Genomic DNA, 27,732 nt, shown 5'->3' with positions numbered 1-27,732 from the left:
CTCAATTCACCTTCATTTTAATCTTTTGTTCTCACATAGTATTGAGATCTCTACAGCATTTATCAAACAGTAGTGTCAAGAAATATTTATAGAATCTTTGAATTCATTTCTGAATAAAAAAATTGCTGCTTTACAAGGTCACAAGCAAATAGGTACCGTCTTCATAAGTTAATGTTTTAAGTAATTTACATTTACATTTGAGCTTATATTACTTATTAGGATAAGTATTGTTGCAAATTAAGTCAGTAATGATTATGACAAGGAGATGTAATAAAGGGATGTTTAATGATTTTTTGGACAATGAAATGTACACATCCATTGTTGATGTATCACAAATAAACAAATATAAAAAATCTACATTGTGGTACTGTCTCAGCTGCACCAGTTCTAATCCACCTAGTTTGTCATTATGAGCTCAAAAATACATAACTGGGCAGAACAGCAGTGAACCAACCATGTAATGCAGATGATGACCAGTAGGTGGAGAGCCAGCTCTTCTGGTAGACAGGCTGTGCCGTTGACTGGCCTCCTTCTGAAACGTCCCCAGACCCAGTCCCTATCACTTAGGCAATCCATTAGGACATTAAATAATAAGACGTGTTGGAGGCTCTAAGAAGCCTAATGTTAGTGTGAGTAAAATTGTCTTCAGGCAATTTCAGTGTCACTGAGGACAATGGTGCTATGGTAGGTCTGGTTTCTGGACTAAACCAATCAACACATTCAAATGATACTTCATCCATGCAGGAAGTGTTGCCAATGCATCCAAATCTGAAATAAAAACTTCCATTGAAGTGTGAAAGTCCCCACATGGATTCATAAGCAAGAGGAGTGGTGTAAGCATGTGTTTGTACAACAAACATGCTTTTAAATCCCTGTAGGGCAGACGCAACTGCAAACTTCAAAGACAAGGTGGAAAACTAAGACACAGAAACAAAACCATTTAAATTACAATATGTGATAGTCCTCTTTTTCAACTATGGCAAAATTATCATTGTCAACACAACACCACAGCATAAGCACCAAATTTATGTAGCACCAACTATTTTCTTTCTTTAAGAATGAGAAAACCAGATTGGTGGAAAATTTTGAATTTGTTTTCTTCTTTTTTGTGCTGGTTGTCAAATCTAAATTACAATCCTAAAACAACCACTGAAAATGCCTCATACAAAACTAAGTTAAAGTGTACCGTAGTCCCTGAATGTCACCATTACACTTCTGTGAACAGGGATGAGAAGCGAAGCTGCCACATGCCAGACTGACAACATTAAATGACCTTGAGCAGCCTCAATGACAATTAGTACATGACCACAAGTCTAAGACTATCTTTGAGCTCATATCTTAGGGACAGTAAAATATTGTGTTTTACTGTCAATGACCAACATGTATTGGTATTTAGTTGGCATTGTCATATCAAGCAGTGGTTGAAAGTCTTCCAGTTGGTTTGATAAGTGACTGAGCGCTGGCCCTGAGAAAAAACTTGGTCCAAACACTGACTCCCGCCATGAGAACCAATCTGCACCTCCCAGCAAGTTCACAAGGGCTGTGTTGTTGGTTGGTTTGGACTTGGCACCAGAATAATTGAAATGTTACTAGCTTGAATGCACTTTTTAATTTGGCTATTGCTTAATTTATAGTAAAAACGACTGCATGCCAAGCTGACATGGATTATTCAGAGGCCAGTCTGTCGCCACACTGAGCGAGCTTACAGCCAGTTCTCTACCACCATCACCCTTAAATCAAACGGATGCAATGCTGCTGACAGCTCATGTAGGGGAATTTTAGTTGAGTTTAATGGGAATGTTTTATAAACAGTGGTCCAACTCTAGGTCCCCTGCATTATATTGGGGTCCAATGAAGGTTGAAAAAGAATGATCAGGAAAACTAGAGGTGAGCAAACTTGATCTGGGTGAATGGGAGGAGTCAAGTTCGTTTTTCAATGCATACCAGTCCATACATTCCTTTGTTGTACACATCAACTGGCCATAGTCATTTCTCTCTGTCTCAAACAAATATAAGACTTGTTCAAATCACAGCTCTGCACAAACACTGACAGTATAGTGTGTGTTTGTGAAAGAGATGGAGTGAATGATTGCATTGTGTGTGAATATCATGACATTACATGTACTTTGTCTATAAAAAACTACCGTAGTACTGAACACTGACCTTGTCTAACAAACAATCTGGTAAAGAACATTTAAAAAATGAACATGGTATAACCAGTGAGATATATATCTATCTATCTATATATATTTATATGCTACGGTTGTCCTCTGGGCATATATCAACACCATCTCATAGTCCATTTTACACATTTAAGCTTACACACCACAACCATGAGTGGTAGGCCTAATACAAAGAGATAACAGGAAGACTGAGGACAGACAGTGAGTACACCTGTGTGTGTATTTATCTGTGTTCATTGTGTGTGTGTGTGTGTGTGTGTGAGTGTGTGTGTGTGTGTTATGTCCTGAGTGTGTGGTCGCTCAACTCGTAAACGAGGCAGCCAGAACTTGCCCGCAGACTCTGGAGTGAGAGGGTGACAGAGAGTGACAGTAAACTTCTGGGATACCAAGATTCTTCAGCTCACAAAGAAAATGATGTCTTTATCCAAGATACTTGCACATTTAAGACAGTCTTGATATATTTAAGATAATAATAATTATTATTATAATATTAAGAGTAATAACAATAATAACAATAGTAATAAACGTCTCTTGAAGTTTGTTTCCATGGCAGCCAGGAGGTAGTGTGTATTGTTCAGTAGAGTTTCCTCAGTCCTGTGCTCTCCTATTCTGTCCTCCTGGCTGCCACCAGGCACCGGCCCCTGCACCCTGACTGTCTGCGCGTGTGTGTGTGTGCGTGTGTGTGTGAGAAAGAGTGTGTGTGTGTGACAGGATGTTCCTTCATAAGCAGTGGGGTATAGGAACGCTTCTGGTCCACTCTCAGAGCCGGGTCTGGGCCTCAGGAACGTAGATCTCGATGCTGTCGGCACTCTCCGTGGCAGAGTTCTGTCTTACCGACGCGGCGCGCTTGGCTGCCATCAGGCGTTTCCTGGCTTCCTGCCGCTGCTTGTCCACAGCAGAGTCTACGCTCCTGTCCTTCCCTGGAGCCAGCTTGGGCTTGGCCGACTTCTTTGGCACAGACGGCGGGAGCTGCTTTCTCTCCTCCTGACCCAGACAGAGAGAAGAGGGGAATCGTGAGGCTGGCCACATTTAAAACCCCTTCATTCATAAACATTTCACCCCGGAGCCTGATTGTATGTGTGTGCGCGCGCACCCAGTCATACCTTCTTGTCCTGCTTCTCAGGGAGCTGCCAGTTGTTGACTTTGAGTTGGTAGAGCTCATCAAACTTCAGGCTGATGTCCTCTATGGTGAGCTGGAGCAGGTCCCAGAAGCCGGCCAGGTCCTGAGCCGTGGGACGAGGGTTGGCATTCACGTTCTGAGGGGAGGAAACAATAGGTCGCCTCCTGTTATACAGGCCTGTCAACAACAGGGGGAGCCCTTGTACAGTCCCAACCTCTGGCAGGCTCCAGTAACATCTGCAGCAGGGTAAGCCAAGCTGCAGAGATTACTAGGGATTTTGAGTTGGTAATAGGAGGAGGTAGCTACGGAAATCCTCTTAGGGCTTTGTCCAACTCACCAGGTTCTCGTTGCAGAGTCCTCTAAACTGCTGGAACTTCTGGGCTATGAGGAGCTGGGCACTGCCTACTGCACTGCGGACGGTCCCCAGCACTGCAGGGACACACAGACAGGGACATCATCACAACACTGACTGACAATGACTTAGCATTAACGCAGGCGCAGACAAGAGACATGGCCAAACAGCAGCACTCTAACCCTTCCTCTGGGGGCTGCCTAGTGGTCATTCAGGCCCTGAAGCTGCATGAACATAATCACCTCGTAGTCATGTCTTTCAGGAGGATAAACAGATTCTCCAGGTTCATTTCTTATTCTTTCTATTTCTTAATGGGCAGTAAATGAGACTGTGCGCCTCTGTTCAATCCCACATTAACATGAGAAAGACGATCGCTCTACTACTGGGGAGGCAGGGAGACCCACCAGCCTGGTTCATTACACATTCCTCTTTCTCCTCTTTACAGAGGAAAGGGTATTACAGAATGAGTGCCATCAGGAAAGATCAAAAGGCAGAGATAAATGGAGAGAGGCTCCATTAGAGCTGAATGCAACCTCAGTTCTGGCAGGTAATGAGCAGCCATGCCTCTGTCTGTTAGTCCTAATGAGCCTATCCTGCCCAGTCCCCCTGTCCTCTCCAGACAGCCCCCTGGGGGCCGCCGCTCGCAGGCTGGCTGGGCCTCGTGGACACACGCATCATCATTTCAATTCTACTTCCAAATGTCAGTGACCCTAAGGAGACACTGGAGGAACGCTAGTGAGGGAAGCAATTTATTTACGTCCACTTGACTTTTTGCAGACAGTGAGAAGTCACGTTTGCAGTCTACTGAAACAAAACAGTCTGCAGCGGGTCAGTCTGCAGTGGGTCAGTCTGAGGCTGGCCAGTTTGCAGCGGGTCAGTCTGCAGTGGGTCAGTCTGAGGCTGGCCTGTCTGCAGCGGGCCTGTCTGAGGCTGGCCACTGTACTCCTCCGTCTTACCCTCCTCTGATATCTGGTTGTCTTTGGTCTCCTGCTCCATCTGTTGACACCAGCCCTCCATGCGGCCCGTCTCCGCTTGCAGGAGCTTCAGGAACCAGTTGCCGTCCCTGAGGCAGGTGGGCGTGCCGGGCGTGCCGCAGTCTCCCTGGGCCTTCCCGTTGTCGCTCTCCAGGCTGGGGTCTGGCGGCGGCAGGGAGGAGGGGTCCAGGGCCGGATCCAGGGTCTCTGGCGGCGAGGACGCGGCTCGGGCTGGGATGGGGACATGTTTGGGGGGCTGCCGAGCCATGGAGCTGTCCTCTCCATTGGGGGGCAATGGATTGGCGGGCTGGCTGTTGTTACAGTTGGCGGTGATGTTTTCTGAAGCTAGGGCATTTTGTGACTCCTGGGGCTCCGTCTCTGTGTTCTGTCTGGAGGCCATACTGCTGGCCCGGCTGAGTCTGGAGAGAAAGCCGCCACACACACACACGCTGTTTGTAAGTAGGCATTCAAGTGCTGGGTCAGATTTTTCAATAGATTCCCGTCAACACGGATGGAATTTGATGGGAGAACATGAGTGAAGCTAAGAGCACATTCACTGCAAATACAGAGACAGCAAGATGCAGAGAGACAAAGTGAGTGAGTGTGAGTGAGTGAGTGAGTGAGTGAGTGAGTGTGCAAGAGAACAAGATAACAAGCAGAAAGATTGCACCCATAGGAATGAGAGAGAGAGGGGAGTGAAAGTAGGCACCACAGTCTAACAAATGTGATTAAGGTAAATTACACTGTGCTTGGCAGGTTCAATTGGCTAGTTTCTCAAAAGACGCCTGCCTTTAGTAGGACCAAAACACAGGCAGGGGGCCATCAATCAGAGGCAGACTACTATACACTCCACTTCTGCCAGCCCCAACACTGACTGCTGGATGACCTTGGCCACTACCACACAACCATGCTGTGATTTGCCACACAGACAAATCAGGGTCACTCTGTGTGTGTGTGTGTTGGTGTATGTGTTTGTCGCAAAAAATGGCAGCAAAGCATTAATGCAGAAACAACCATTTGGTTGTAAAGCTGTAAAATGCAACTACACCCCGCTAATAAATCAAATGCATTACTAAGCTTCCCCTTCCTATTAGGGTCAGCAGCTGTGTAATCCACATCTGAACTGCTCCTTACTTGCCACAGAGGGATCCTGATTTTTACTTACGGCCTGCCGTTTTCCACCTGCACTCCAATCGACTGGAACTTGGTCAAAGGGGGCGTATCTTCTCTTGGGATTGGCAGAACGCAGTCCACCTGTCAATCAATGAAATGCCAGTTATAATGTGGCCCACCTCACGTCTTGCATGACAGCATCATGATCTCTTGCAGATTATATGGGGAAGGGTTCTCACCTGAATGCCAATAGAGGAGAGTTTCCTCTTGGGCACGGTCTCAGTCTGGGGCTCTCCAAGGGCGAGGCCTGGACTCAGACTGTCATTCTGGGGCAGGCTGATCAGGGAGGGGGGGTCTCTAGGGGTAGGGATGGGGACAGGGACAGCAGTGGGGACAGGGGCAGCACCTGGGACAGGAGGTTTACTGCCCTTTGTGAGGCTGGTGGCGAGGGTACTACACAGGCTGTCAGAGGAGTTGCTGCGTCCTGACTGGCTGTTGGCCTCGCTGCGGCGGTCCTGTCCGTCCAGGTAGGTGTCCTGGGCCGACTCTGTGCTGCTCTGCAAGGTCACGGAGATCAGGGGCTTGGAGGTGGTGCGTGGGGGGACCGGGGGAGGGGCCCTCTTACTGGAGCTGAAACACGCTGGGACTGCAGAGAGAGGACAGGGGACACCATCGTTACAGGAAACACATGGACAAAGAGGTATTCGACAGCAACATGGAGCTAGACAGATAGTGGATCACATCTCATCAGAGGATCAAGAACAGACTTTGGCCAAACACCAAACTACTAACATGGCCAGTTGTCCTAAATCGTTTTCCCTAGGCTAACAAAAACAGTGTCTGTGTTTTTGGAGAACCCGCTGGTTGTGTTCCATTGACGTCAGTCAGTCCCTGGGGGCCTCCTCTAGCTGCCGGCCCTCCCAGCCTCACTCTCAGCAGACTGTCAGGTAGAGAGGGCCTCGTCGCTGGGTCTGACACAAGCTCACAACCAGTTACAGAAGAAGAAACAGGATAGGTGTCATGGCTCTGGTGTTTTGATGATAGCCATCCAAACAACACACCTAGGGATTTCAAAATGTCTCTAGATCCAGGCTTACAATGCAGAGATAAGCTACAGACCAGTTTCTGTTCCTGTCCCCATTCATCAGGGAAAGTAGAGGAGGCGTAAACAATCTGTGCTGCTGCATGTTTATACATGGGAGGCTGTTGATCATTGACCCCACCTTTAATCTCCAGATGAGATCACCACATCATTGCATGGGATAGAGTTTTCCAGACTAAAGATCAAGTCGGAATTATATGATACATCCTGACCAACAATCATGAGACATCCACCAGACAGCACATCCAGTAGCTATGCCAGTGAGGGGGATTACCAGCCAGCAGGACTGGTTGTGACTCAGTGCCGAGCAGAATGAGGGGGGCTGGAGAGAGGGGGGCCCTGCCCTCTTGACTGTCATCACTAGATGATTGCAGGGCTGCTGTGGGTGGAACACAGGAACTAGAATAAACACTAGGAAGGCATGCAAGCTTTCTTAATGTTGACACACATGGAAGGGGGAGAGCTATTTTGAATGGATGCCACTTTTAACCGCTGGCTGGCTGGGCTCTGAAGATGGGAGAACATTGAACTAACAGAGATGAGGAACTGGCAGAGAAATCAGCTATTGCATAGGCATAGTCACAGGCCAATAAGGAAGCAGTATGACCAGAAATTCTTCTAACATTCTTCCCTTACCCATCCACAAGGGAATGTCTATCCAGCAGTCCCCATCTGTAGCAGATACAGGTCTAACACCATTTCAACATGTGATCTCTGCCATAAAGCTTTAGGCTAAAAAAATTAAAAATCAAAAACTCTAAAATATGTGTGCGTGTAATGTGCATGCAGAAACACATGCCTCCCAGTAGCCAGGACTACAGATATCCCACACACTGTAATCGCTGCAACAGGCCGGATCTGGGAATCCAGCCAGCTGAGGACAAAAGGAGACATTTATTCACAGAGATTGAGACATTCCTGAAATGCCCAGGATAGACGCGTGAGATCCCACAAGTTCATTAATGTGCCATGTTGAGCCCCAAGTACTAGCCTCTGACATTTGTTTCTTTGTGCCTGAAACATGAACATACACGTGTCTGTCAGACCATAAGCTTACATTCCAACAAACTGTTTTACAATTGTTGTCTTATCTGAAGCTTACACTTTATACTACCCCTGTTCATATAGATAACTAACATAAGTTCAAAAGTTCTCATCTATCCACGCACAAATGAACAGAATGGCATTTCAACACTCACTTAAATGTAAGTAGACCCAAACTGTGTCTGTTAAGCTGCTCCCTCCAGACTGGATGTTTTCCCACTTGACCTAAATGTGCGCCGGATCTCCGTCACCTAAGGGCTGGTTGCCAGTGGGAGATTACAAGTTGGATCAACTGCCCACAACCTCTGGATGCCTGGGCCTGTGCCTGTGCCGGCCATGCCTCTCTGTCTGGATGCCTGGGCCTGTGCCGGCCATGCCTCTGTGCCTTCGGCATGACAACGTCAGTACAGACAACAGCTCTGCCTCGCCCTGTGACAACACAGGACTAGCCTAACTGAATCACCACTCACACAGTGTCCAAACCGTCACACCAAGGAGGTGTGCCAGATTAGGCCTAAAGCATCAGTGTTGACAAGTTCAATTCTGGCTATGGTGAGTGTCAGGTACTTGGAGAATAGAAGGTCTGGGTCACTCATCTGTGGGGCTCCTCCCAAGGTTTATCTTGCTCAGACAGCACTTAACATCCATTACAACTCTGTCAACAACCCGATGATCTTCATGTTAATTCAATTGGATCACTCATTGAGAGCAATGCAGCAGCAGCCTCAGGAAACACACTGCCTCTAACAGCCGTACTGCAAGGGAGGCATTCCATTACCACTAATGGGCCCAGTATACAGCTGGTTAAAGAAAGGCCAGCACAGGACAGAAGGACAGTGAACCATTCACATTGCACCCTCAATATGGCCATGTTAGAAAGTTGCTTAAAGTTTAGTGATCTGTCTCTCCTCCATTCTGGGACAAGCCTTGGGGATCTTAGCGGTTTAAATCCTGTCAGGCTTGTTTTAGTGGAGCCCTCGGCGTCACATTGTGTGGCCTCACAATGCTGGTGGGGAAGGAAACTGTGCTGACTGTTGTATCGCAACCTGGAGGCACTCTGTTGGAGTCTCCATACTGATCACCGCTGAGAGTTCCCAGTGTCCGACTGGTCCTGACACTGCAGGCTGTCACAGGCTCCTCTCCAGCCAGGTCAGCAGCAGGACGATCACAGTGTGACTGCAGGCTGACAGGCTGCTAGAGAACTGGCCTGGGTCATGTTGACAAATGTGGCAGCTAAAAGTCAGACAGAGGCTGGACTGGGGACACAAAATTGCTGAAGTTATCCTGGTTTGGTAAGACAGGCAGATAAGCTACCAGAGCAGTTAAAGGACAAGGCTAGGCTGAGAGCGGCCACAGCAAAATGAAAGGAAAAGTTAAAAAATTCACACAAATTAACAAACAAAAGGATGGGAGATTATGTCTCTATCCAATGACCAAACATTTTGAAACCAGTTCTTCTCTATTGCATATGTCCGGCCCTGCCTCAACTGATTAGTGCAGAGTGATGCATTTCCACTGAGAGGTATTGAGATGCTTAAGGCGACGTCCTGTGGTGTTTCCAGCCTGGCTTGTGGGATTGGTGTCAGGTTAGGTGAGAGCTTTATTAGCTGATGTAACTCAACTGACAGAACCTGCTCTTTAGGGATCAGGGGATGGAAGCTGTGAGGGGACAATCTTGTACATCTATAATCTAATTCTACTACTACACTATCAGAAAGACTTACTAAGTATCCACACATAGCAAAAGCACATACAAAACACAAGTTCCTGTAGTTTAGTGAGTTACACACCCAAGTACGATGACACATTCTAAGAGTGTAGCCTAACTGGTCACTCTCTGCATAAGGGGCATAGACCAGTCTTTATTATAACACTCCCAAATCAAATGAACGGGTTGTCAAGACCCATTTGTTTGAATCAGGTATGTCAGAGCAGGGAAACTTAAAAAAATATGCAGGGCAGTAGGCCCTGAGGACAAGGCTTAAGAAAGTCCTAAACTCCCTCAGACTGTTGTAGGAATTCAACTGCAGAAGGACATGACACTGACATAGCCATGTGCGACTTTCGTTTGGGAAAATTCTGACATATCAAATTAGGTTCATGATTTATGATTATACTGCCTAATGCAAGAGATACGCAGAAGTCAAAGTCCCACATAATTCTGATCACTGTCTAAAATCCTTCAGGAGAGAATAGGTTAGGCCAACATCATGGTCAGCTTTATTAGACAGCCTTGTGCTCCTAAATGATACAGTGGTGTATATCATTGTATATTGCCATGTACACACCCCAACAGTACCCTCCAATAGCTCTTTAGACTATCTTTAGGAAGGTCCCTGGTAAAACTACAGTGAAACCACCCACTGACTCATGAATGACCTCATCAATGAGTGAATGAGCATGGGAGTAATGCCACTAGGTGTGACTTGATGTCTGTGCATGAGCACTTTTTTGTTTGTTTGTTTTTTCATCTCTTACAATGGGCATTGGCTGACCACATTTACTTTAAAAGTGAATTACATTTTGATAGCATGAATTGCCTAATTCCCATGACATTGTAACACATATCCCCACCATTTTAAATCCAATCCAACACTTTACAGCCAAGAGAGATGCTATATTGGTTCAACTTCCAACAAAGCTAGGCTACAAAATGAGATGTTGAGAGAGAAACATTAGACAGTGACAGGCTGAAAGCTTTCAGAAATGCTTAACTGTCTAACAGCTAAGTTTGTGCTTCTGTTTGTACAGGGCATGAGACTAAATAATTGATCTTCTTTCTAGCTACATTGCTTTTACTAACCAGAGGGACCCCTCAAGGGACTGTGCCCAAAATAGCAACTGCACTCCAACTGACATGAAGTTGTGAAGTAAACAACGTATTTTGCTATCAGAAAAGTAAATGAAAAAAGCACGCCACAAAAGGTGTTTACCGCAACAGACCGGACTCAGGAGAAAGCTATCCAACGTTCCACAGACAGAGCTCACCCCACATATGACATGACCAAAGTTTGATTATGCCCCACCAGCATGTTAATCTGAATATGATTAAAGCGGCAACACCAGGCGAGGACAAATCATACCTAAATACCAATCATACCCCATGACAGAGGATAAGTTGACTTAAGTAGACGAAATCTCAGGGCGTATACAACCAGCTAGCTACTACTAGCTTGAAAAGCACAAGCTTGATGAATAGCATCCACACACTGAATTGGTCTAGCAACGATTTGATAGCACTAACTCAAAAAAGGCTGCGCTTCACGACATACAATCGGTATCTAACACACGTTAATGATGACTGTTGCTGTCTGTTTCACGTTTAGCAAGTATGAGGAAGAAACCTAGGACTACAAATGACACACAAAATGCTTCCAACTTGCAACCAGGGCAACTTAGCGTTAGCTGAGCTAGTGTAAGGTTACGTGATTACCAACACGACAGACAGTTAGCAGGCTAGTGGAGTCCGTATGCTTCGTGGTTAGAAAAGCTACTGGCACTACGGGACCAAATGTATTTATTTAGATTAGCTAGCGGTCATTGACGTTAATCTTTCTTTCATAGCCTGCTAGCTAACGTTACCTCTAAAATATAATTCCTTCTCAATAAAACGTGTCGGGTCTTGATTGCTGGTGTCCAAAATCATTAGCTAGCAGCTACGTTGCTAGACAACACCGGACTGTCTGGTCTGTCTAGGCTAGCTAATCTCTGACGGGTCCACGTTGGTTAGCTAACCAACGTTAGCTCGAATACGAAACCGCAAGCAACGTTTTGTGGAAAGTGATATTTTCAAAACACAGAGAAACAAGCAAAGAAAATCTTAAATCTTACTGTTATGGGTATGAGAAAATAAATGCTCGGCTCAATCGTTATTTGCTGTATTGATGGAGAAGAGAAGACGGTATGGTGCCACCACCACTACAGTAGATAGTTCACAACGTTGGTTGAAGAAAGGAATCGTGTGTACACGCCCTTAACAATAGAGGATTGGAGCCCAGCTTCTCAAGACAGCTTCCATCTACAATATTATTGGATGGCTGTTGTCTTCAATCTCATCGATCACGAATCCGATTGGTTACACTTTATATATATCCTCGATCGTTATATTATAAAGTCTTCAATCAAATGAAAAGCCGGCAGAAAAAAACGGTGTATTTTCAGTAGGAGCAGAGGCTCCGGTCACACCAAGCATATGGGCTACAGTCAAAATGTATATCTTATCTCCCCCATATTGTCCTAAATCCTCCATCCCCGTGTATCTATGCTTCCACAAACATGTATCATAATGATCTCAGCACAATATCGATTGCACTGTGCGTGCTCCATCTCGGATACTTTGTCTTTGCATGCCTACAAATTATCCTAAACAAAAACCCCAGCCTCCCTCCCAATGTTGGCTTCCTAGTTAAACTACAGCCACAACAACCCCACAAGCCTGGAGCAATTCGTCTAGTATCTCGGCTCTTTTGTTCAGTAAAGACTGCATTCATGCATTAAAATAGCACAGTGAGACGCAGTTCAAGTTAGCCCTTTTTGCTCCGCTGGGTTAGTTGTTACCTGCATATGGGTGATGGCCTTTCATCAGCCTTAACAAATACACAAAAACCACAAAAGTGCAACTGACTACAAAGCCTACCTTTGGGTAGCCTACAATTGGGAAAATAGAAAACGTGTGTGTGTGTGTTATGTGTTCCCTCACATTGATTTCCATCTCACTTTGCATATGGATATGGACAAAATGGCAACTACATAATATGTTTATTGTAAAACCTGCTTTGTGAGCTAACAATATTCCAGGAAGGCAATTCACGAGATGAAAGATATGATTCCAGACCAAACTATTCAAATGAAGTAGCTACATAAGGCCAGAGTCAGAAGAAGTGACTAATGTGAAATAGCTGTAATTTGTCTTTGTCTGACGTGCTCTAGCCATCCATCTCCAGATTAGTACTCACTGGTGCTGGAGGAGTAGGTGCAGCCTGTGGTGGTGGGCGGTGGTGAGTCTGAGTCTGCGGAGGCTGTATCTTCGTCCTGGGAGCAGCCAGCCTGGATGGCCCTCAGGTAGCTGTGGCTGCGGGAGCGGAAGCATGTGGGCATGGGCAGATCCAGAGCCTCCACCGCCTGGGACTCCACCTCACAGTAGGGCATGCCATGCCCACAGCCCTGCCCACACACCTGAAAGGACACGTGCAGGTTGACTCGCTGAGGCCGAGGACTGACAATCATGCGACTACTAGCCCTCCGTCTGTGAGGGGAGGTGATGGCCAGCTTGGGGTGGCGAGGCATGCTGCAGGGGTGTGGGTTATCAAGGCAGAGTGTGAAGTGTCCTGTTTCCCTCAACACCAGATGTTGAATAATATTACTGAGCTGTTAGATTTACCTAACAAACTCCAGAGTATGTGTTCTCTGTCTCCAATGGAAAATAGGTCCAAGGATAATGACACAATTCAAGAAAGATTTTTTGTACTTTGATTTAGAGCACTTATCATAGCAAATGTATTTCTGTCACTAATTTGTTTTAATTTCAGCAGTAAAATCAGTGAACTGCAAACCACCAACTGGTTCTGCAGTGTTCAGCAAGCAGCTTTTGCCACTGTTTTTGTGGTGCCAGGAGCTAGTGCAATTATTGAGAAGCATTAGAGCCCCTAAAGTGCCCTCTACTCTACATCGTGCTACTTTAGTGGCGTCGGGTTAAAGGTAATTCAGGTTAGATCCTTCAACAAGAACAAATCATACGGTTAAACGCAGTCAAGGGACGGGAACCAGGAAGTCTTGTAAAGAGATTGTCCATCTGAGTCAACTTAGCCTCTCCATGCTGTGATAAAGGACGTTTTCACTGTTTGAACAGCAGCAGCAGAGAACTGGAGGCAGAATGAACTGCCTCTTATCATATCCCAGGTCCAGCACTTGGTGGAAGAGCGAGAGGTTTTATGGTGATAGCGGCAAAGGGAGAGTTTCTGTTTGTTCAGCCTGAAGGGACAAGCTTTCACTGTAGTGTGAGGACATACAGTTTCTTCATACTGTTGGAATCACCAAGTGGTATAGCATCCTTTGGAGACAATATTTCCGCAATATTTCCATGAGACTGGTGTCTTCAGTCAAGTCTTCAGCAGGTCAGAGAGCCCCTGCTACTTCTAACCTACCCACCTTGTCATCTGTTGTTGACTTTGCTCTGAAAAGCCCTCATGGAGAGAGCATCAATATGAAGATGGTCTTAAAACATTGTACATTCAAATTCTCTAAGTATACCTCCATCGAAAATCCAGTAGAATCCTATGGTGGAACAACTTTACTCCATCAGGGATAAACCAGTGTTGGAATTTGTAGTTACAATAGATCCATCAAAAATACTATGCAGATACCTTTCTTTCGATACTCTCTTATGTGAAACCATTAATTGCTTTGTCATCTCAATTTAAACATAATTCAATCTTATTACATTTGAAAACAGTAAGTACTTCCTGAGGTCAGGAGAACAAGTCCATGGCTGTCATCAACAATTTGATGCCATCTATTAGTATCCATTAGTATCACTAGTGTCCGGGCTGCTTGTGAGTTGGAGTCTACTGACTTAGCTGCAAACAGAACCTCCTCAGGATTAGATTGGACCAAATGTTCCAGTTTACTGTCAAGCATACTTTCCTTTCCTGTTTCTGCAGGCTTACTCCATATTTAACCAACCAACATTTCACCACACACATAATCTGAAATGTTCTATCATAGAAAGATTATCCTGACTTTCTCCATTTAGACATCCCACTGGCTCCTGTCTGTACCATGTTTGGGGTATTTATGACAGTCTTTCTGAGGTCTCAGGCCATTCTTTATCTGTAAAATTATTTCCATTTAAATATTTGAAATGTGATCTTGTTTCTGTCTGTTGTTCTGTGGTAAACTGTAATACAAATATGAAAATACATCCTGTACATGTAATGTGCTGTAGATTTTGCTTGAGAAACAAACATGGAAACACTTATGGAAATAGAATTTTGCTAAAACTGTGAGACTGTTGTGGGAGGGTACACACCTGCCCACAGCCCATGCCTCTGCCCAGTGTGACAAAGCTTTGGTTGAAGTCGCTGTCCCAGTGGTGCACAGTAGGCTCCCCTGGGGTCACTAGGCAGTCCAGGTTGTCCAGGCTTCGGTTGCTGGCCAACTCTCTCAGGGATGGGAGACAGCTGTGAGGGCAGTTAAGAGTTTTAGTCACCCCAAAGCAGTGAGATGCATGTGAGAAAGACAAATGATTCATCTTTTAGTTCTCATCTACCTTTGAATCACAGTATAATGGCCTTGTGATTTAAATAAATCAAATGCCAGTGATATGGGAGGAACAGCAGCTTGTGTTGGGTTCAAAATGACAGCACAGAGGAAACACTGAATCATTAATTTGAAATAAAAACAATTAAATAGCAGAATTGATTGTATTTGTTTTCAGATTACAAATCTAAATAGATATGTTTCCTCTGTTCTGAGTGGAAAAAGTACCTGTTAGTGTGTAGGGAGGGACGAGGACGGGGAGGTGAGAAGTGAGGGGGGTGGCTTAGTAACCGGAGCAGTAACACATCACTGAGCCCCTGCTAGTACAGGGGCAGGGAGACAAAGCACTGGGCAGGTTAGAGAGATGTAGCAGTGACAGGGGGGGGGGGGCACTGTGAGAGGAGGGTCGAGCTGCCTCCTTCTGGGTGGCACTGACCTCAGATGCTGCATTGAGCATGCATTCTGCAGTGGAGACCACAGAACCCCAAAGTCCTTCTGCATGAGGGCGTAGCCACGGGGCCTGTCCGTGTGGGTGGACGGGAGGCCAGGGAGTACCAAAGCACATTACAAAATCGTTTTCACCTTGTAACGTCATATGTATCTTTTGAGACAGTATCCTTGGTTAGAAGGGAGCTTCCCTTATGTCTATTCTTTTTGTCTAAATATAAATATATTTGTTTAGTTTTTCTTTCGAAAGACAGGACAGGAGAGGTGTATTTGTCAAGCTTAATAATTGTTTGGTTCAACAACATGGACAATAGACACAGATGACAGGATGCTGCCACCTGCTGTCCACTGGTGGTGACAACTTTGATTCATGCCACGAGAGGCAGATTTACCCGCCTGTCGATGACAGATCCATGAGAATGAATCCGCCTTAGCATTGTTTTCCATTCTAGTACGGTGAGCATGCTTGTTACTGTTTGAGTGACTCACTTTCGTGGCGGTGGGGGCGGCTGCTGCTCACTCAGAGACTGCTGAGTAGCCTTCAGGTAGCTCTGGCGACGGGCAGCGCTCTTAGGTGAGGGTTTGGGGCTTCCCTCCGAGTCCTCGCTGTCCTCTAGGTCCCCCATGGCCTTCACATAGCTGCCGCTGCGCATCCTCCGACAGGGGATCTCGGTGCCACCAGGACGGCCCCGTCCCAGAGTGGCACTCCAGTCCCCCAGCGGCACCTACAGCATCCACACACACACCTCTGATTGGCAAGGCCAGTCTGAACACACACACCTGGGTAAGACTTTATCATCTCACCTTCAGCCTATATTTTAAATATATACAACTAAATAATGGAGGGTAGTAATTTGTAAGGTATGTAAACGTGGTGAAAGGCTTCATGGCTCATGACGTTTTGGGTCAATTGAATCTAAATACCAGTTTAGGAAGAAACTGAGATTATGTTGATCCGAACTCTAAAAAAATGAGAAGTGCTTTTGTAAATACTCACAGTCTCTCCTACCTGGAGGTATTGACATGCCAGGTCCTGGTGACATGATTTGGACTTGGACAGCAGTGTCCTGTTGACTGTAGCTGAGCCCTTCTGTATAACTTGCCTGGCCTGACTGAGGGTGAGCGTGGACCAGGAGCCCCTCTTCACAAGCGTTGCCTCCCTGCCTCCACCCTCCTCTCCCCGCGTGCCCATCAGTGCAGAGGGACAGGCTAAGTACTTCAGGTCACTGCTGCTCTTGGAGGTCTTGAGGGTGTGGGCGGAAATGGTATGATATCCTTGTGGGACATGCCTCGGTGGGGCCTGGCTGTCCGACACTGCCCTGCCCAGAGTCATCATGCTCAAGGGGTTGCGGTAGCCAACGGCAATAGTCCCAGCTTTAATAGTGTCACTGTCCAGGGTGTCATCAGAGCTCCAAAGTCCCAGAGAATTTGGCCGGGGTCTTTGCCTTGTCCCCTCAGTCTTAGCCCTGTCCTTGCTCTTGCTCCTGCGGGTCTGTCTGGTCCCGTCCTCCCCACCCCCCACCGTTCCTCCCACCCCTCCTCCTGCAGAGCGCCCGTTCGTGCTGCCTTTGACCGCCGAGCTCTCCAGAGACTGGGATTTGGCAAAAAGCTTCTGAACAGAGTTAACCAGGTGGCGTATGCGTCCAGGGCTCTCACTGCGCTGCTTGGACACGCGGCCGCGGTGGAACTGCAGCGTGCTGAAGCCGTCTCGCTGCAGAGGCAGGTGTCTCTCCAGCTGGTCCAGCAGGTTGGAGGGCAGCCGGTTCATCTTGGCTGCGGCTGCAGAGGAGATGGTGGCTGAGCCACTGGTGATCATGGGGGCTCCACTGAGGCCGAGGCCTAGACCCATACCCATAGACATTGAGTTGGACAGAGTGCCAGCCCTGCTACTCCCTGCCCCAGCCCCACCAGGCACCATGCAGCCCTGGGAGCAGTCCCCCTGCTCGCGCTCTGCCTGGGAGCTAAAGTGCAGGCGGGGGAAGGTGCTGCTGTTAGACATCTGGTTGAGGGGCAGCAGGCAGTCTGGGGGTAAGGAGTGGTTTGGCGGGGGAAAGTGGTGCATGTGGGGGTCCAGAGTGCCATAATGGTTCATGGTGGGGCTCAGCAGGAAGCCGTGGGGGTCGGATGTCAGAGGGTAGAGGGGCTTCTGGGAGCCTGCTGAGGGCTCACAGGAGTCAGACAGGTGACGACTGCGGTTGGCTCCTAACCCTTTCATTACGGATAGCCACACTGTCGCCCTTAGAACATGTCTCTTTTCAGGATGGCTCTACAGCCCTGGATTGCTCACCCTGCAATACAACAAAAACAATATCTATCAAACATAGGGTTCTCTTGTATATGACCTCATACTGAGAATATATTTTCCTTATAGATACACATTTCAGTTAGGCTACGGATTGTACAGCAATCACATAACACATATCAACACATATCATTTTAATGTGTATTTGAGCACAAACACTAAATATGAAAGAGCTTAAACATGTAACGGTAAAACTGCACTGTCGTAGGATTCACATGCTGGACATTGATTATTGCTACAGTCAATATACTGTATGTTACCGTTTTATCTTGGTGATTTCATCGGTCCTCAACTGTTAGCTCCTTTCACAGAGAGTATGCTTAAGCAGTACAAACTGGCAGTAAAACAGTCGTCAGTGTACAATATGAGGCCTTGGAGACAGAGAGATCCACAAATCCACTTAAGTTAATGAAGACATTGGAGTAGCTCATTAACATCGTCCTTGGACCTCCTAGAAATGCAGCACTACCGGTAAGTAGAGAAGACAGAAGGTTGGCTCTAGTATACAAAGTTGTTCTGTGTCACGCTCTAATACAGGCTTTTTGGTCTCACTCTCCAGCTGAAGCCTTGTTCTGGACCATGACCAGAAAGTGCAGACTCAGAGGGGTGGACTTATTTAGATCACCAGGTGGAGCTATAGAGCAGCCCAGTGACAGTGTAGAATAGGACATGATTGCATAAGATGATAGTGTCCCAAAGCTGAGGAGAATCCCCCACTAATCAAAATGACCGCCCCTCTCTGTTGATGCACTGTACAAAATTAAAATAACCCATCTGTGTTTGAGTGTTTAGTCGCAATATGAATGCATATGAATGCACCAAATGAATGTCTGATAGAATATGACAGGACGTGAACGTATCGTGATTATATAATATGTGTTCATTTGGCAGACATTTTTATCCAAAACAACCAAAAGAGGGTGATTGTTTAAGTCTACAATTAATTTCAAAAATATAAACTATGTTACTATCAAAGTACAACCTCCCAGGTTGCCTGTGTTCGAACGTGCTGGTTTTGAGCTGAGGGCTGCAGTATCTGACACATTGCATGTGCCCAGACCTGCACCGATGGAGGGGACAGCCATGCTAACCCTGCTAAAACGGACCGGGGTCCACATCACAGACACCCACTTCTGCTCAAATGCAGACAGCATCCACAGTCTCCTTCATCTGGAGGAGGAGCTGTTTTGAATTTCATTAGAATGTCCTCCCCTCCTGACGGTTGCCTCACACTCAGCGTGGCGGAGATGAGGACGATGGCTAGCTCGGGGGACAGCATGTGGGATTAGTTAGGTGTGAGCAGCGGTGGAAGCTTCTGGTTGGACGGCGCTGAATGCTGTGACATCAGACAGCCCCCAGTCTGGACCAGGTCGGCCGTGAAGCTGTGTTGAGCGGAGGCTGTATTCTCCGTCCTCCCCAGACACAGACAAGCCCCATGCAGCCTGCCTGTCGATACGGATAGAGTTTCCACAGCAACTGTGTAAGCTTGTATTGAAGGGCTGTCTCTGTTAGTTTATTGTCTATATAGACTGTCCCCAATGTAAAGGAACAGGCTCATGCATGCAGCTATAGCACACAGTTGCAGCATCGGGAAGAAGCAACCTGTAGGGCAACTGCAATGCTGAGCTGGGGGTACTGCATAATAAGCCTTGTAAACATTATGTCCGCGGTTATAGTAAAGTGTTAAAATTACGTAAATATTAGCACTGTTTCTACAATACCACACTGAAGGTATACATTTTACAAGGCAATAGAACAGATGATAACAGTAGAATTACACAAGTGCTCACTGAGTCACCAGACAGCCTGATCCATCCAGTTTGAAATCCTGGCAAGGAGCAGAGTATGGCCATGGAGTGCACACATTTCATTTCCACAACATCAGGTTTGTTTTCTCTATCCATTCTCCAGTACTCTCTTTACTGTATGAGCTCAGCCACTTATCTCAGTCAGAGTCCCTGGCCAAGCAGAGCCGTACGCTGACAAATACACCAGGGTTTACAGCAATATAGGCTGCTGTAATTCATTCACAGGGGCTGGAAACACAAATACGAACACACACACTGGCCACATACAAACACACACACACACACAGCTTTGTAGGGGACAAGGTGAGAAATGCAGTCTTGGGCCTGTGCATTCCCATGGCAGGTTTAGCCCGTCGGTCTATAGAAGCTCGGAAACAGGTCCAGAGGTAATTATGAAGTGAAGGCTCTCCTGGGCTCAGTTTACTGTTAAATACCTGCCACCCGTTCACACACACAGTGGGGGAACAGAGGCTCAGTTGGAGTGCTATGGGAGCTGCTGAGGTAAAGAAGATGTAAAGCACTACATGAGTGACAAAAGCACTGTACGCCATTTTTCAGCAAGTGGTATGTGTGTGTGTGTGTGTGTACTTGATGTGTGACAGAGCTAGAGAAAGAAAAGGGGACAGAAGGAATGTAACAAAGAACATGGTAAAGTCACTGCCACCTCAACGATGCTTTTGCCTGCCACTTGCAGTGTGAGAAGTGTGTGCCAGCATTGCTGGGTTGGTGCGACATAACTCTACAGAACATGACAATGTAGAGCTGGTCTGATCTGGTTTCACCTCCATGCTGTATATAATCTAAAAAGGAACATCAAATGAAAGGGCTCTTATTCCTGGTCTCTGCATACAGTATCCCTGTTTGAAGTTCTGCATCGACTCACATTCCTCTCGCTGATAATTATTTAATAGGATGAATAAGATTTTTTTTATCAGACAAACCTTTTATATTCAAACCAGCCTCAGCTCAATCTCCGACAAGATTGTGAAGCTCAGAGAAGACAACGATTGCGTGTATTTCTACCCTTTGATGAAAAACAACACAAATGGTAAGCCATGCCTAGCTCAGATGAAAGGTTGAAAGGTTGCAGAACATATGTGCAGGGTGGTCTTTTTCAATTATCCTATTTGGCTTGTTGTTGAACGTGACTGCAACAGAGGGTTCCAGAAGACAGAGCATGCACACAATGACTACGACATCATAGGATACTCAGGCTTTGCAGTCATATTAGTTTAGAATATGCATTTTTGAGCCAATGCCTTCCTGCACAGACTCAAAAGAGCTTCAACGTGAGTTCATTAGGTGGAAGTAAGATAAAAGAGAGCGGTGGACATGTAGTCAAATATGTGCAATTTAACGCTGGTCTCTTGGACGAAGCATCTGATCTAAATCAGCACAAAGAGGAGTGGCATTCCTCTGGCCGCCCATCACAGTTGGCAGCATGCCGGCAGGAATAAGAGCTAGGTGATGAACGTCAGCGCTGTGCCAGCTCCTCTGGGTTAGCAGAGTGCTAATTGGCTCTGGTCTGTCCCTTACTGGGTGGAAACACATCTAAGACAGAGACAGAAGAATTAGCGCAGTCTGAGGAGTCCTATCACTCGATCTAACTCTCTTTTACACTGTAACCACCTTCACCGTTGGTTGTTTCAGGGCCGCGCGTGGTAGATTAGATTAGCACTGAACAGAGCAGTAAATGACATGTGACATGATAAGGATGATGATGACCGGATGGCTGAATGCCATAAAGCCAGCCATAAAGGTTTAACATTGCTTGCTTATGCACATGGCAGGGTTCGTCTCTGACAACAGACTATTATATTCAGTGAAGTAGGTTAATTTGCATAAACTCGTCTAGAACATGCTCATTTTGGCCAAGGGTATCACTGGTTCCTTTAGTCAGGTCTCTGGGTTAGTGTCTAAACATACCACACTGCACTGACATACAGCACACCAACCACCTGTTTCAAGAGCTCTGCTAAGCAGAAGAGCCAGGGGCTGGACAAATCCCATAGCACCACCAACCAGCACTGTAATAAATGTCTTCACTGGCAGTGTACTTTCCCTTTAGCCTCTGATGATGAGATGAGAGAGTAAGGGGGGAAGAGGGAAACTGTAGAAGGGAGGAGGGAGAGAACAGAGAAAGGAAGAGGAAGAAGGTAGGAGGGAGAGATGAGAGGAGGAAGGAGTGAAGAGGAGTGGAGAGAGGAGGGATTGAGGAGGGAGGTTTGGATCGATTTAGAACTGTCTCCTTGTTCAGGGGTAAAAAGACAGCTGCTGGGTATTGGCTTTAGAAGTCTCCCTCAATAATCACCTTTCTCTTTCCATCTGTCTATCATCCACTGTTTCCCACCAACTATTAGCACCGTAGCATATCCTCATGCTTGTTTAGGATCATATGTTGTGTCTGAGTGGCTTTAGCACTCACACATTTATTGGAATTTGCTCACAAAGTCACTGTTCTCAAAGTCATTTTACGTCAAGGCTTTCTAAACTCCTCAAGGTCCTTTTTCATCCTCACAGGACTGACACTTTACATAAGAGCACACAGTTCATTATTCCCATTGTCTGGCTTGATGACTCCTAGTGGTCTGTTTCAGTAACAACATTATATCATAACTGATTCCTGTGGTTACAGCCAGCCCTGTTTTTTGCCTCTGTGCATCTGTACGTGGGTGTGGGTGTGGGTGTGTTTGTGTGTTTATGTGTGGTCTGGGGGTGAACAGCCCAGCTCAGATAAAGCTGGGACTAATCAAGACTAATCAATTAGGATTTAGAGATGGGGAAATGTGAGATGGGAAGTCCACAAGGAAGAGCACATCACTGTCTGATCGACATAGTGAGCAGACAACAACAAATGTAGCCTGGGAGGGTGGAGATGTTTCTGCTCTTCCAGTATTCGAGGCTGAGTAGGCCCTGAGTGAACTGAGGGTGACAAAACAGCACATAACAACACTGTTACACAACACAGAATCACTCTCTCCCTAGGAGACCCTGTCTCTGAAACATACCGTTTTATACCCACTGCGACAATCAAAAGAGATGTCCAGACTGAAGTAAATACGAGACAAAAGAGGGTGGTGTTTGGTTCCGTTAAGGGTACTGCAGTGATATTCTTGGATATGGAAGATAATACTCAACCTTCTACAATATACGTATAGAGTGATTTATGTATCAGTCCCATGTAGAGTGTGCTCCCTCTAAGTCTGACAAACATCTGAACATACATGTGCACTGGTCTTATATTTAATATGTCCCTAACAAACCAGGGCAGCTAAAGGTATACAGTTCATGGCCTACTCATAAATGTTAATCAATATAGAAACAGAAACAGTCTGTCGTCCTACCATATAAGCATTAGGACAACAACAGTGAGCTGTTTCTTTCTCCCTGGACTGGGACAAGAGACAAAAGCAGGCAGAAGCTTCTCTCAAAACACCGCCTATAGGTTCAGCTTTGGCAGCCTTGCCTCTCCCTGGGAACTGTGGGGACTGGGTCGGGGCACTGCACACACTTCGGCATGCAAAGCCGTGGGCTCTCATTGTTCATCGTGTGGAAGCTTCGGCATTAAAATGGTCCGCCTGCTGAAATATTCAGGGCTGGTAGCCTTTGTCATTTGTAGGACGTTCATCAATGCTTATTCCCATTAAAAGCAGTCCCCGTGTGCTGCTTTCACTCGTTCGCCACTGCACACAGTGTAATTAGAGAGAGAGAGAGAGAGAGAGAAGGAAAGAGAGGTAGAGAGAGGGAGAGAGAGAGAGAGAGAGAGAGAGAGAGAGAGAGAGAGAGAGAGAGAGAGAGAGAGAGAGAGAGAGAGAGAAGAGAGAGAGAGAGAGAGAGAGAGAGACTGCGTTCCCCCTAGGCCCCCTTCCTCCCAGTACTGCTGCTGGGTCTCCTTCTCTCCTGCTCGGATGCCTCTCATTCTCCTTAGCCTTTGCCTGACTACAAAAATCCAATTTAAGATTGCACATAGTGCAGTTGAGTATGTGCATGCCACTGGGCCGCACGCATGGGTTAACACTGACAGGCTTTATATGAGGCGAAGAAATTAAAACACGGGTCTGAGTTTAGAAGAGTTGTCGCTCATTTCCCGCCAAGTAAGAACAAAGGCTTGTGGGAGAAGTAAGAAGGATCTCGCTTGCCCGAGATTAAACAATGTCTTAAATACATCCATTTCAAATGCGTGGCTATTTTTTACCAAAACCGAATGATGGTAGGACAGTAGGCTGGACCTCCTGTTGTCTGGAGTGGTGAGTGGTGTGTGTTTTTAGTGTGATCACTGACAGATGTACGGACCCCACAGAGCAGCCCAGAATGAGGCCAGGCTGCAGTCAGACAGAGTTCTGAACTGGGACAACCACCTCAACACAAAATGACGCTGACACCCTAATGGTCTCAAGCGAAACGAGACACACAGCGCTCGATAGGCAGTCACATGGGTTCACCTCGGCATTCATGTGCTGCTGTGAGAGGCATGCTAAACGGGCAGGGCTGAGTGTCTACACTAGTGAAACCCGCTAGCCATACAGTGGGCCCGACGTGTGTGTGAACACGGCCCCCGGGAGAGATTGCATGCTATTGGTTAGTAGCAGGCAGGGCGAATCTCCCGCCAGTGCTCATTTAGAATCCTGTCAGAGTTTAAGAGTCCCTGGGGCTGGAGCTCAGAGGAGAGGCGCTCCATTCTGCTCTGGAAGAGCAGCCAGGAGGATCTCCAGAGAACAAGGAGAAGGAAAGAGCACAAACGCTCTGTGGAACAATGGCCGGAGTCTCTAACTAAGCTGCTGTCTGGCGTTGGGCCTTGTACAACATCTCAATGGGCCACTATGCATCTCTAACCCATTTTGCAAACTATTTGGGTTAATTCTGTGCTTGGTGGATTAAATCTGTCTGTTTGATTGTGATGCCATGCCTGATTTATCTCATCCAATTGCAACTGACCCTCCCAGAGGATTGGACTTCCTCCAAGATGGGGGAGGGCAGTGACCTTCAATTCTATAATCAGATGGCACACACTCCACGACACACACACACACACACCAAAATGAGTAATGTGACTTATCCTTTCCGTCCACTCCCTCCATGAAATTGCATTGTCTTATTAATGAGGTGAATAAGGATGTGGCTGGTTTGATGACTTAGTTCATTACTCATTAAAGTGACCACTGGTACACCCTCTTCTCACCAGCAGACAGAGGAATGGTCCCTATTCCACTGGCATTACATCCTAAACCCAATGCTCCACCAAATCACTAGATATTAGTCATGCACTGGCTTACACACAGTGACGCAGCAGCCTGAGGACTAACTGAATGTGCAACATTTACATCAAATGAAGTGATATCTCCATACAGTAAAAGAGCTTCCATCTCCATGCTCTTCCATTAAGAGAATTTCCCAGCGGTGGAGGCAGCAACCCTGGCCCCTGTGTAAATCCTCCAGGGCCAGATCAGGTTAGCCACACGGCAGCTGGCCCCGGCCTGCCCAATTGGCTCAGGCATGAGAAACAAGATGAAATTAATATGGCGTTTTGCTGCCCCTTGTGTAAAAGGATTAGGCTGGCCTGGCTGGATCAAGGGCTCTGGTGCTTCTGTCCAGACCCCAGCTAAGCAGGGCAAAGCAGGGCATGGTAGGCCAGGGCAGGCAGGTCTCAGCAGCAGCTGGTCAGGCTGAAAGGAGCAGAGGGCACCAGAACGATGGTCTTGTCAGTTGATCCAGAGCCTCTGGTTACAACAGCGAGCTAACTGATGAGATGTTGTAAAGGTTACGCCAGGGTTAAGCCATAACCTATATCTAATTACAGGAGACAATATTAGATAATGATGGATTTTGCATCACACTTAATTGGAACATCAATACTATACCTCTCTTACATCTCTGCACTAACATTGCAATTACAGTTCAAACACATTGTTCCATTGTAATCACAACAGGCTAACATATTGTTCCACTGCAACTGGGTGGAAGGAGAAATAGCTTGTGCTAAACGTCAGCCTGTGACAAGAAGGACTTTACTACAATAGTTACACCAGTAGAGATGTACTCCAATACAATACTGTGTATGACTCATGCTACGTGACCCAGAATGCCATCGCATACAGCAGGATCGTTCCAACACCTGGCTTTCACACCCTGTCTCGATGATGTCACAGCCAGCGCCAGCATTTCTGTGCAGTGAGGTGGAGGAGCTGACAGAAGAGCAGGGAGGAAATAAAGCTCTGAGATCTGGATCAATGACAGAGACAGAGCAGGCAGAAGGGTTGAGTGGAGCTGCTACCCTTACACGGTAGCACAGCACTATCAGACTTCCCACCCACAGCATGGTGTAGACCAACACATTTGATCCAAATGAATGGCCATTATCAGGCTTCTGTAGAGCTGATGATAATGACTGGTAGACCTCTACTTGACTGACCCCCCATCATAGAGCACTGTTCATGAGAACAACCCCTCCTCTGGTGCATGTGTGGTCAAGGCATGTGTCTGGGTGTGAAGAGACAAAACAAATCCACTGGAGCAAGTACAATATATAAGATATAAGCAGCCAGGAATAAGATCAGTCATTCTTCTAGTTGGAGATCAAAACACAACCCTCATACAGTATGAATGGAGGTTTAGTCCCCATCTCCTATCCTTGTATTAAACGGTGTGTTCTTAATGAGGGTCCCACCACAGAGCTCCACCACAAAGCTCCACCGCAGAGCTCCACAGCAGAGCTCCACCGCAGAGCTCCACCGCAGAGCTCCACCACAAAACTCCACCGCAGAGCTCCACTGCAGAGCTCCACAGCAGAGCTCCACCACAGAGCTCCACCGCAGAGCTCCACCACAGAGCTCCACCACAGAGCTCCACCGCAGAGCTCCACCACAGAGCTCCACCACAGAGCTCCACCGCAGAGCTCCATCACAGGCAGCAGAGGAGGAAGCCTGTTAACAAATCCCCCAACACGCCAGCAGCCATCACCCTCACCATGGCTGTGCCTGTGCGCTGTGCCTAGCCCTACAGTACCACAGCGTTTCCACACAAAACAGCAGCTTGACTCCACTTTATTCCCCATTACAGGCTGAAATGTGCGTGCCAACACTCCAGGCTTACAACACAGTAGAGGATGTGCATACTTAACCACCATTATGCCTCAGTTGAGGATCCAAAAATAGGAAAGAAGAATATAAATCAATACAATAGAGTACAATAGAATACAATAGAATACAATAGCCTAAACAAATCAATCACAGCTCAGTTCCAAAGTCATAATAAACTTGATATCTCTCACTGTGACTTGGCAGGGGTGTCCATGGCCCCTGGAATAGCCTGTGGCCCTTGGGGACAAGAGCATCATCACTGCGAGCCTGACTGCTCATGACAGCTAGCATCCAGTGGTGAAGTGCAATGTAAGGTGACCACAGGCCTTGCTTGTCAGACATTCCAGGAATGCAGCTTTGAGGAAAGTGAAAGGACATCCCAGTGGGGCTGTAGGACAGAGCGCAGATCCGAGCATAGCATAGCTCTGAATACTTGTCATATTGAGCGCCTCGCTAGGATCACTCTCAGAGCTATTACACTCTGGCTAGCTAGGTGCAGGACAAGCAGGGGGCATTCTGCTCTTTATGCAGCTTGTGTTCCTGCACAGAGTTGGCCTATCATCAACAGAGTAAGCATTACACAGCAGTTCTGATAGGACAGAGGGCTAATGGAGGAATATGTGGCCTGTTGATATTTACTGCTACAAAGTAGAAATTACAATTTATTCAGCTATTATTCAGTAATTTTTTCATTACACTTGATTTACCTTTACTTGATTTACCCAAAAGGATCTGCCCTTTTCTGACTTATGGGCAGAGTATCTCTCGACGAGCCTAGAGAACAGAGAGGAAACAGAGGGGACCAACAATAAGTGAGTGGTGATTTTAGAATCTCAGAAGTAATAGAGGTTCTTTGTATGCTTTGACTGACTGCCGAGTTGAATGGAATTATCAAAGTGACATCTCCGCAGGAGATGGAAAGTGAGATGTCAAAAGAGATTTCATTCCACAGTC

At 46.6% G+C, this 27,732-nt stretch overlaps 1 protein-coding gene across 1 annotated transcript; it reads right to left on the bottom strand.

Annotated features, from left to right (window-relative positions):
• Window positions 1-266: 266 nt before the first annotated feature.
• Window positions 267-17,807, bottom strand: dlgap4a (discs, large (Drosophila) homolog-associated protein 4a). The gene is made up of 11 exons (XM_067239966.1): window positions 16,590-17,807; window positions 16,082-16,317; window positions 14,916-15,066; window positions 12,844-13,090; window positions 8,945-8,955; window positions 5,982-6,362; window positions 5,795-5,883; window positions 4,612-5,048; window positions 3,641-3,732; window positions 3,287-3,439; window positions 267-3,167 (listed from the first exon to the last, which is right to left on the bottom strand). Exons 1-11 carry the CDS (start codon window positions 17,805-17,807, stop codon window positions 2,943-2,945), a joined length of 3,240 nt encoding a protein of 1,079 aa, XP_067096067.1. The 3' UTR covers window positions 267-2,942.
• Between the last annotated feature and the right edge of the window lie 9,925 nt (window positions 17,808-27,732).

Source organism: Osmerus mordax, chromosome 7 (genome assembly GCF_038355195.1).
Source record: "Osmerus mordax isolate fOsmMor3 chromosome 7, fOsmMor3.pri, whole genome shotgun sequence".
Taxonomy (NCBI): domain Eukaryota; kingdom Metazoa; phylum Chordata; class Actinopteri; order Osmeriformes; family Osmeridae; genus Osmerus; species Osmerus mordax.
Note: the sequence above shows the minus strand (reverse complement) of the source record. Positions and strands in the feature narration are given on the sequence as shown.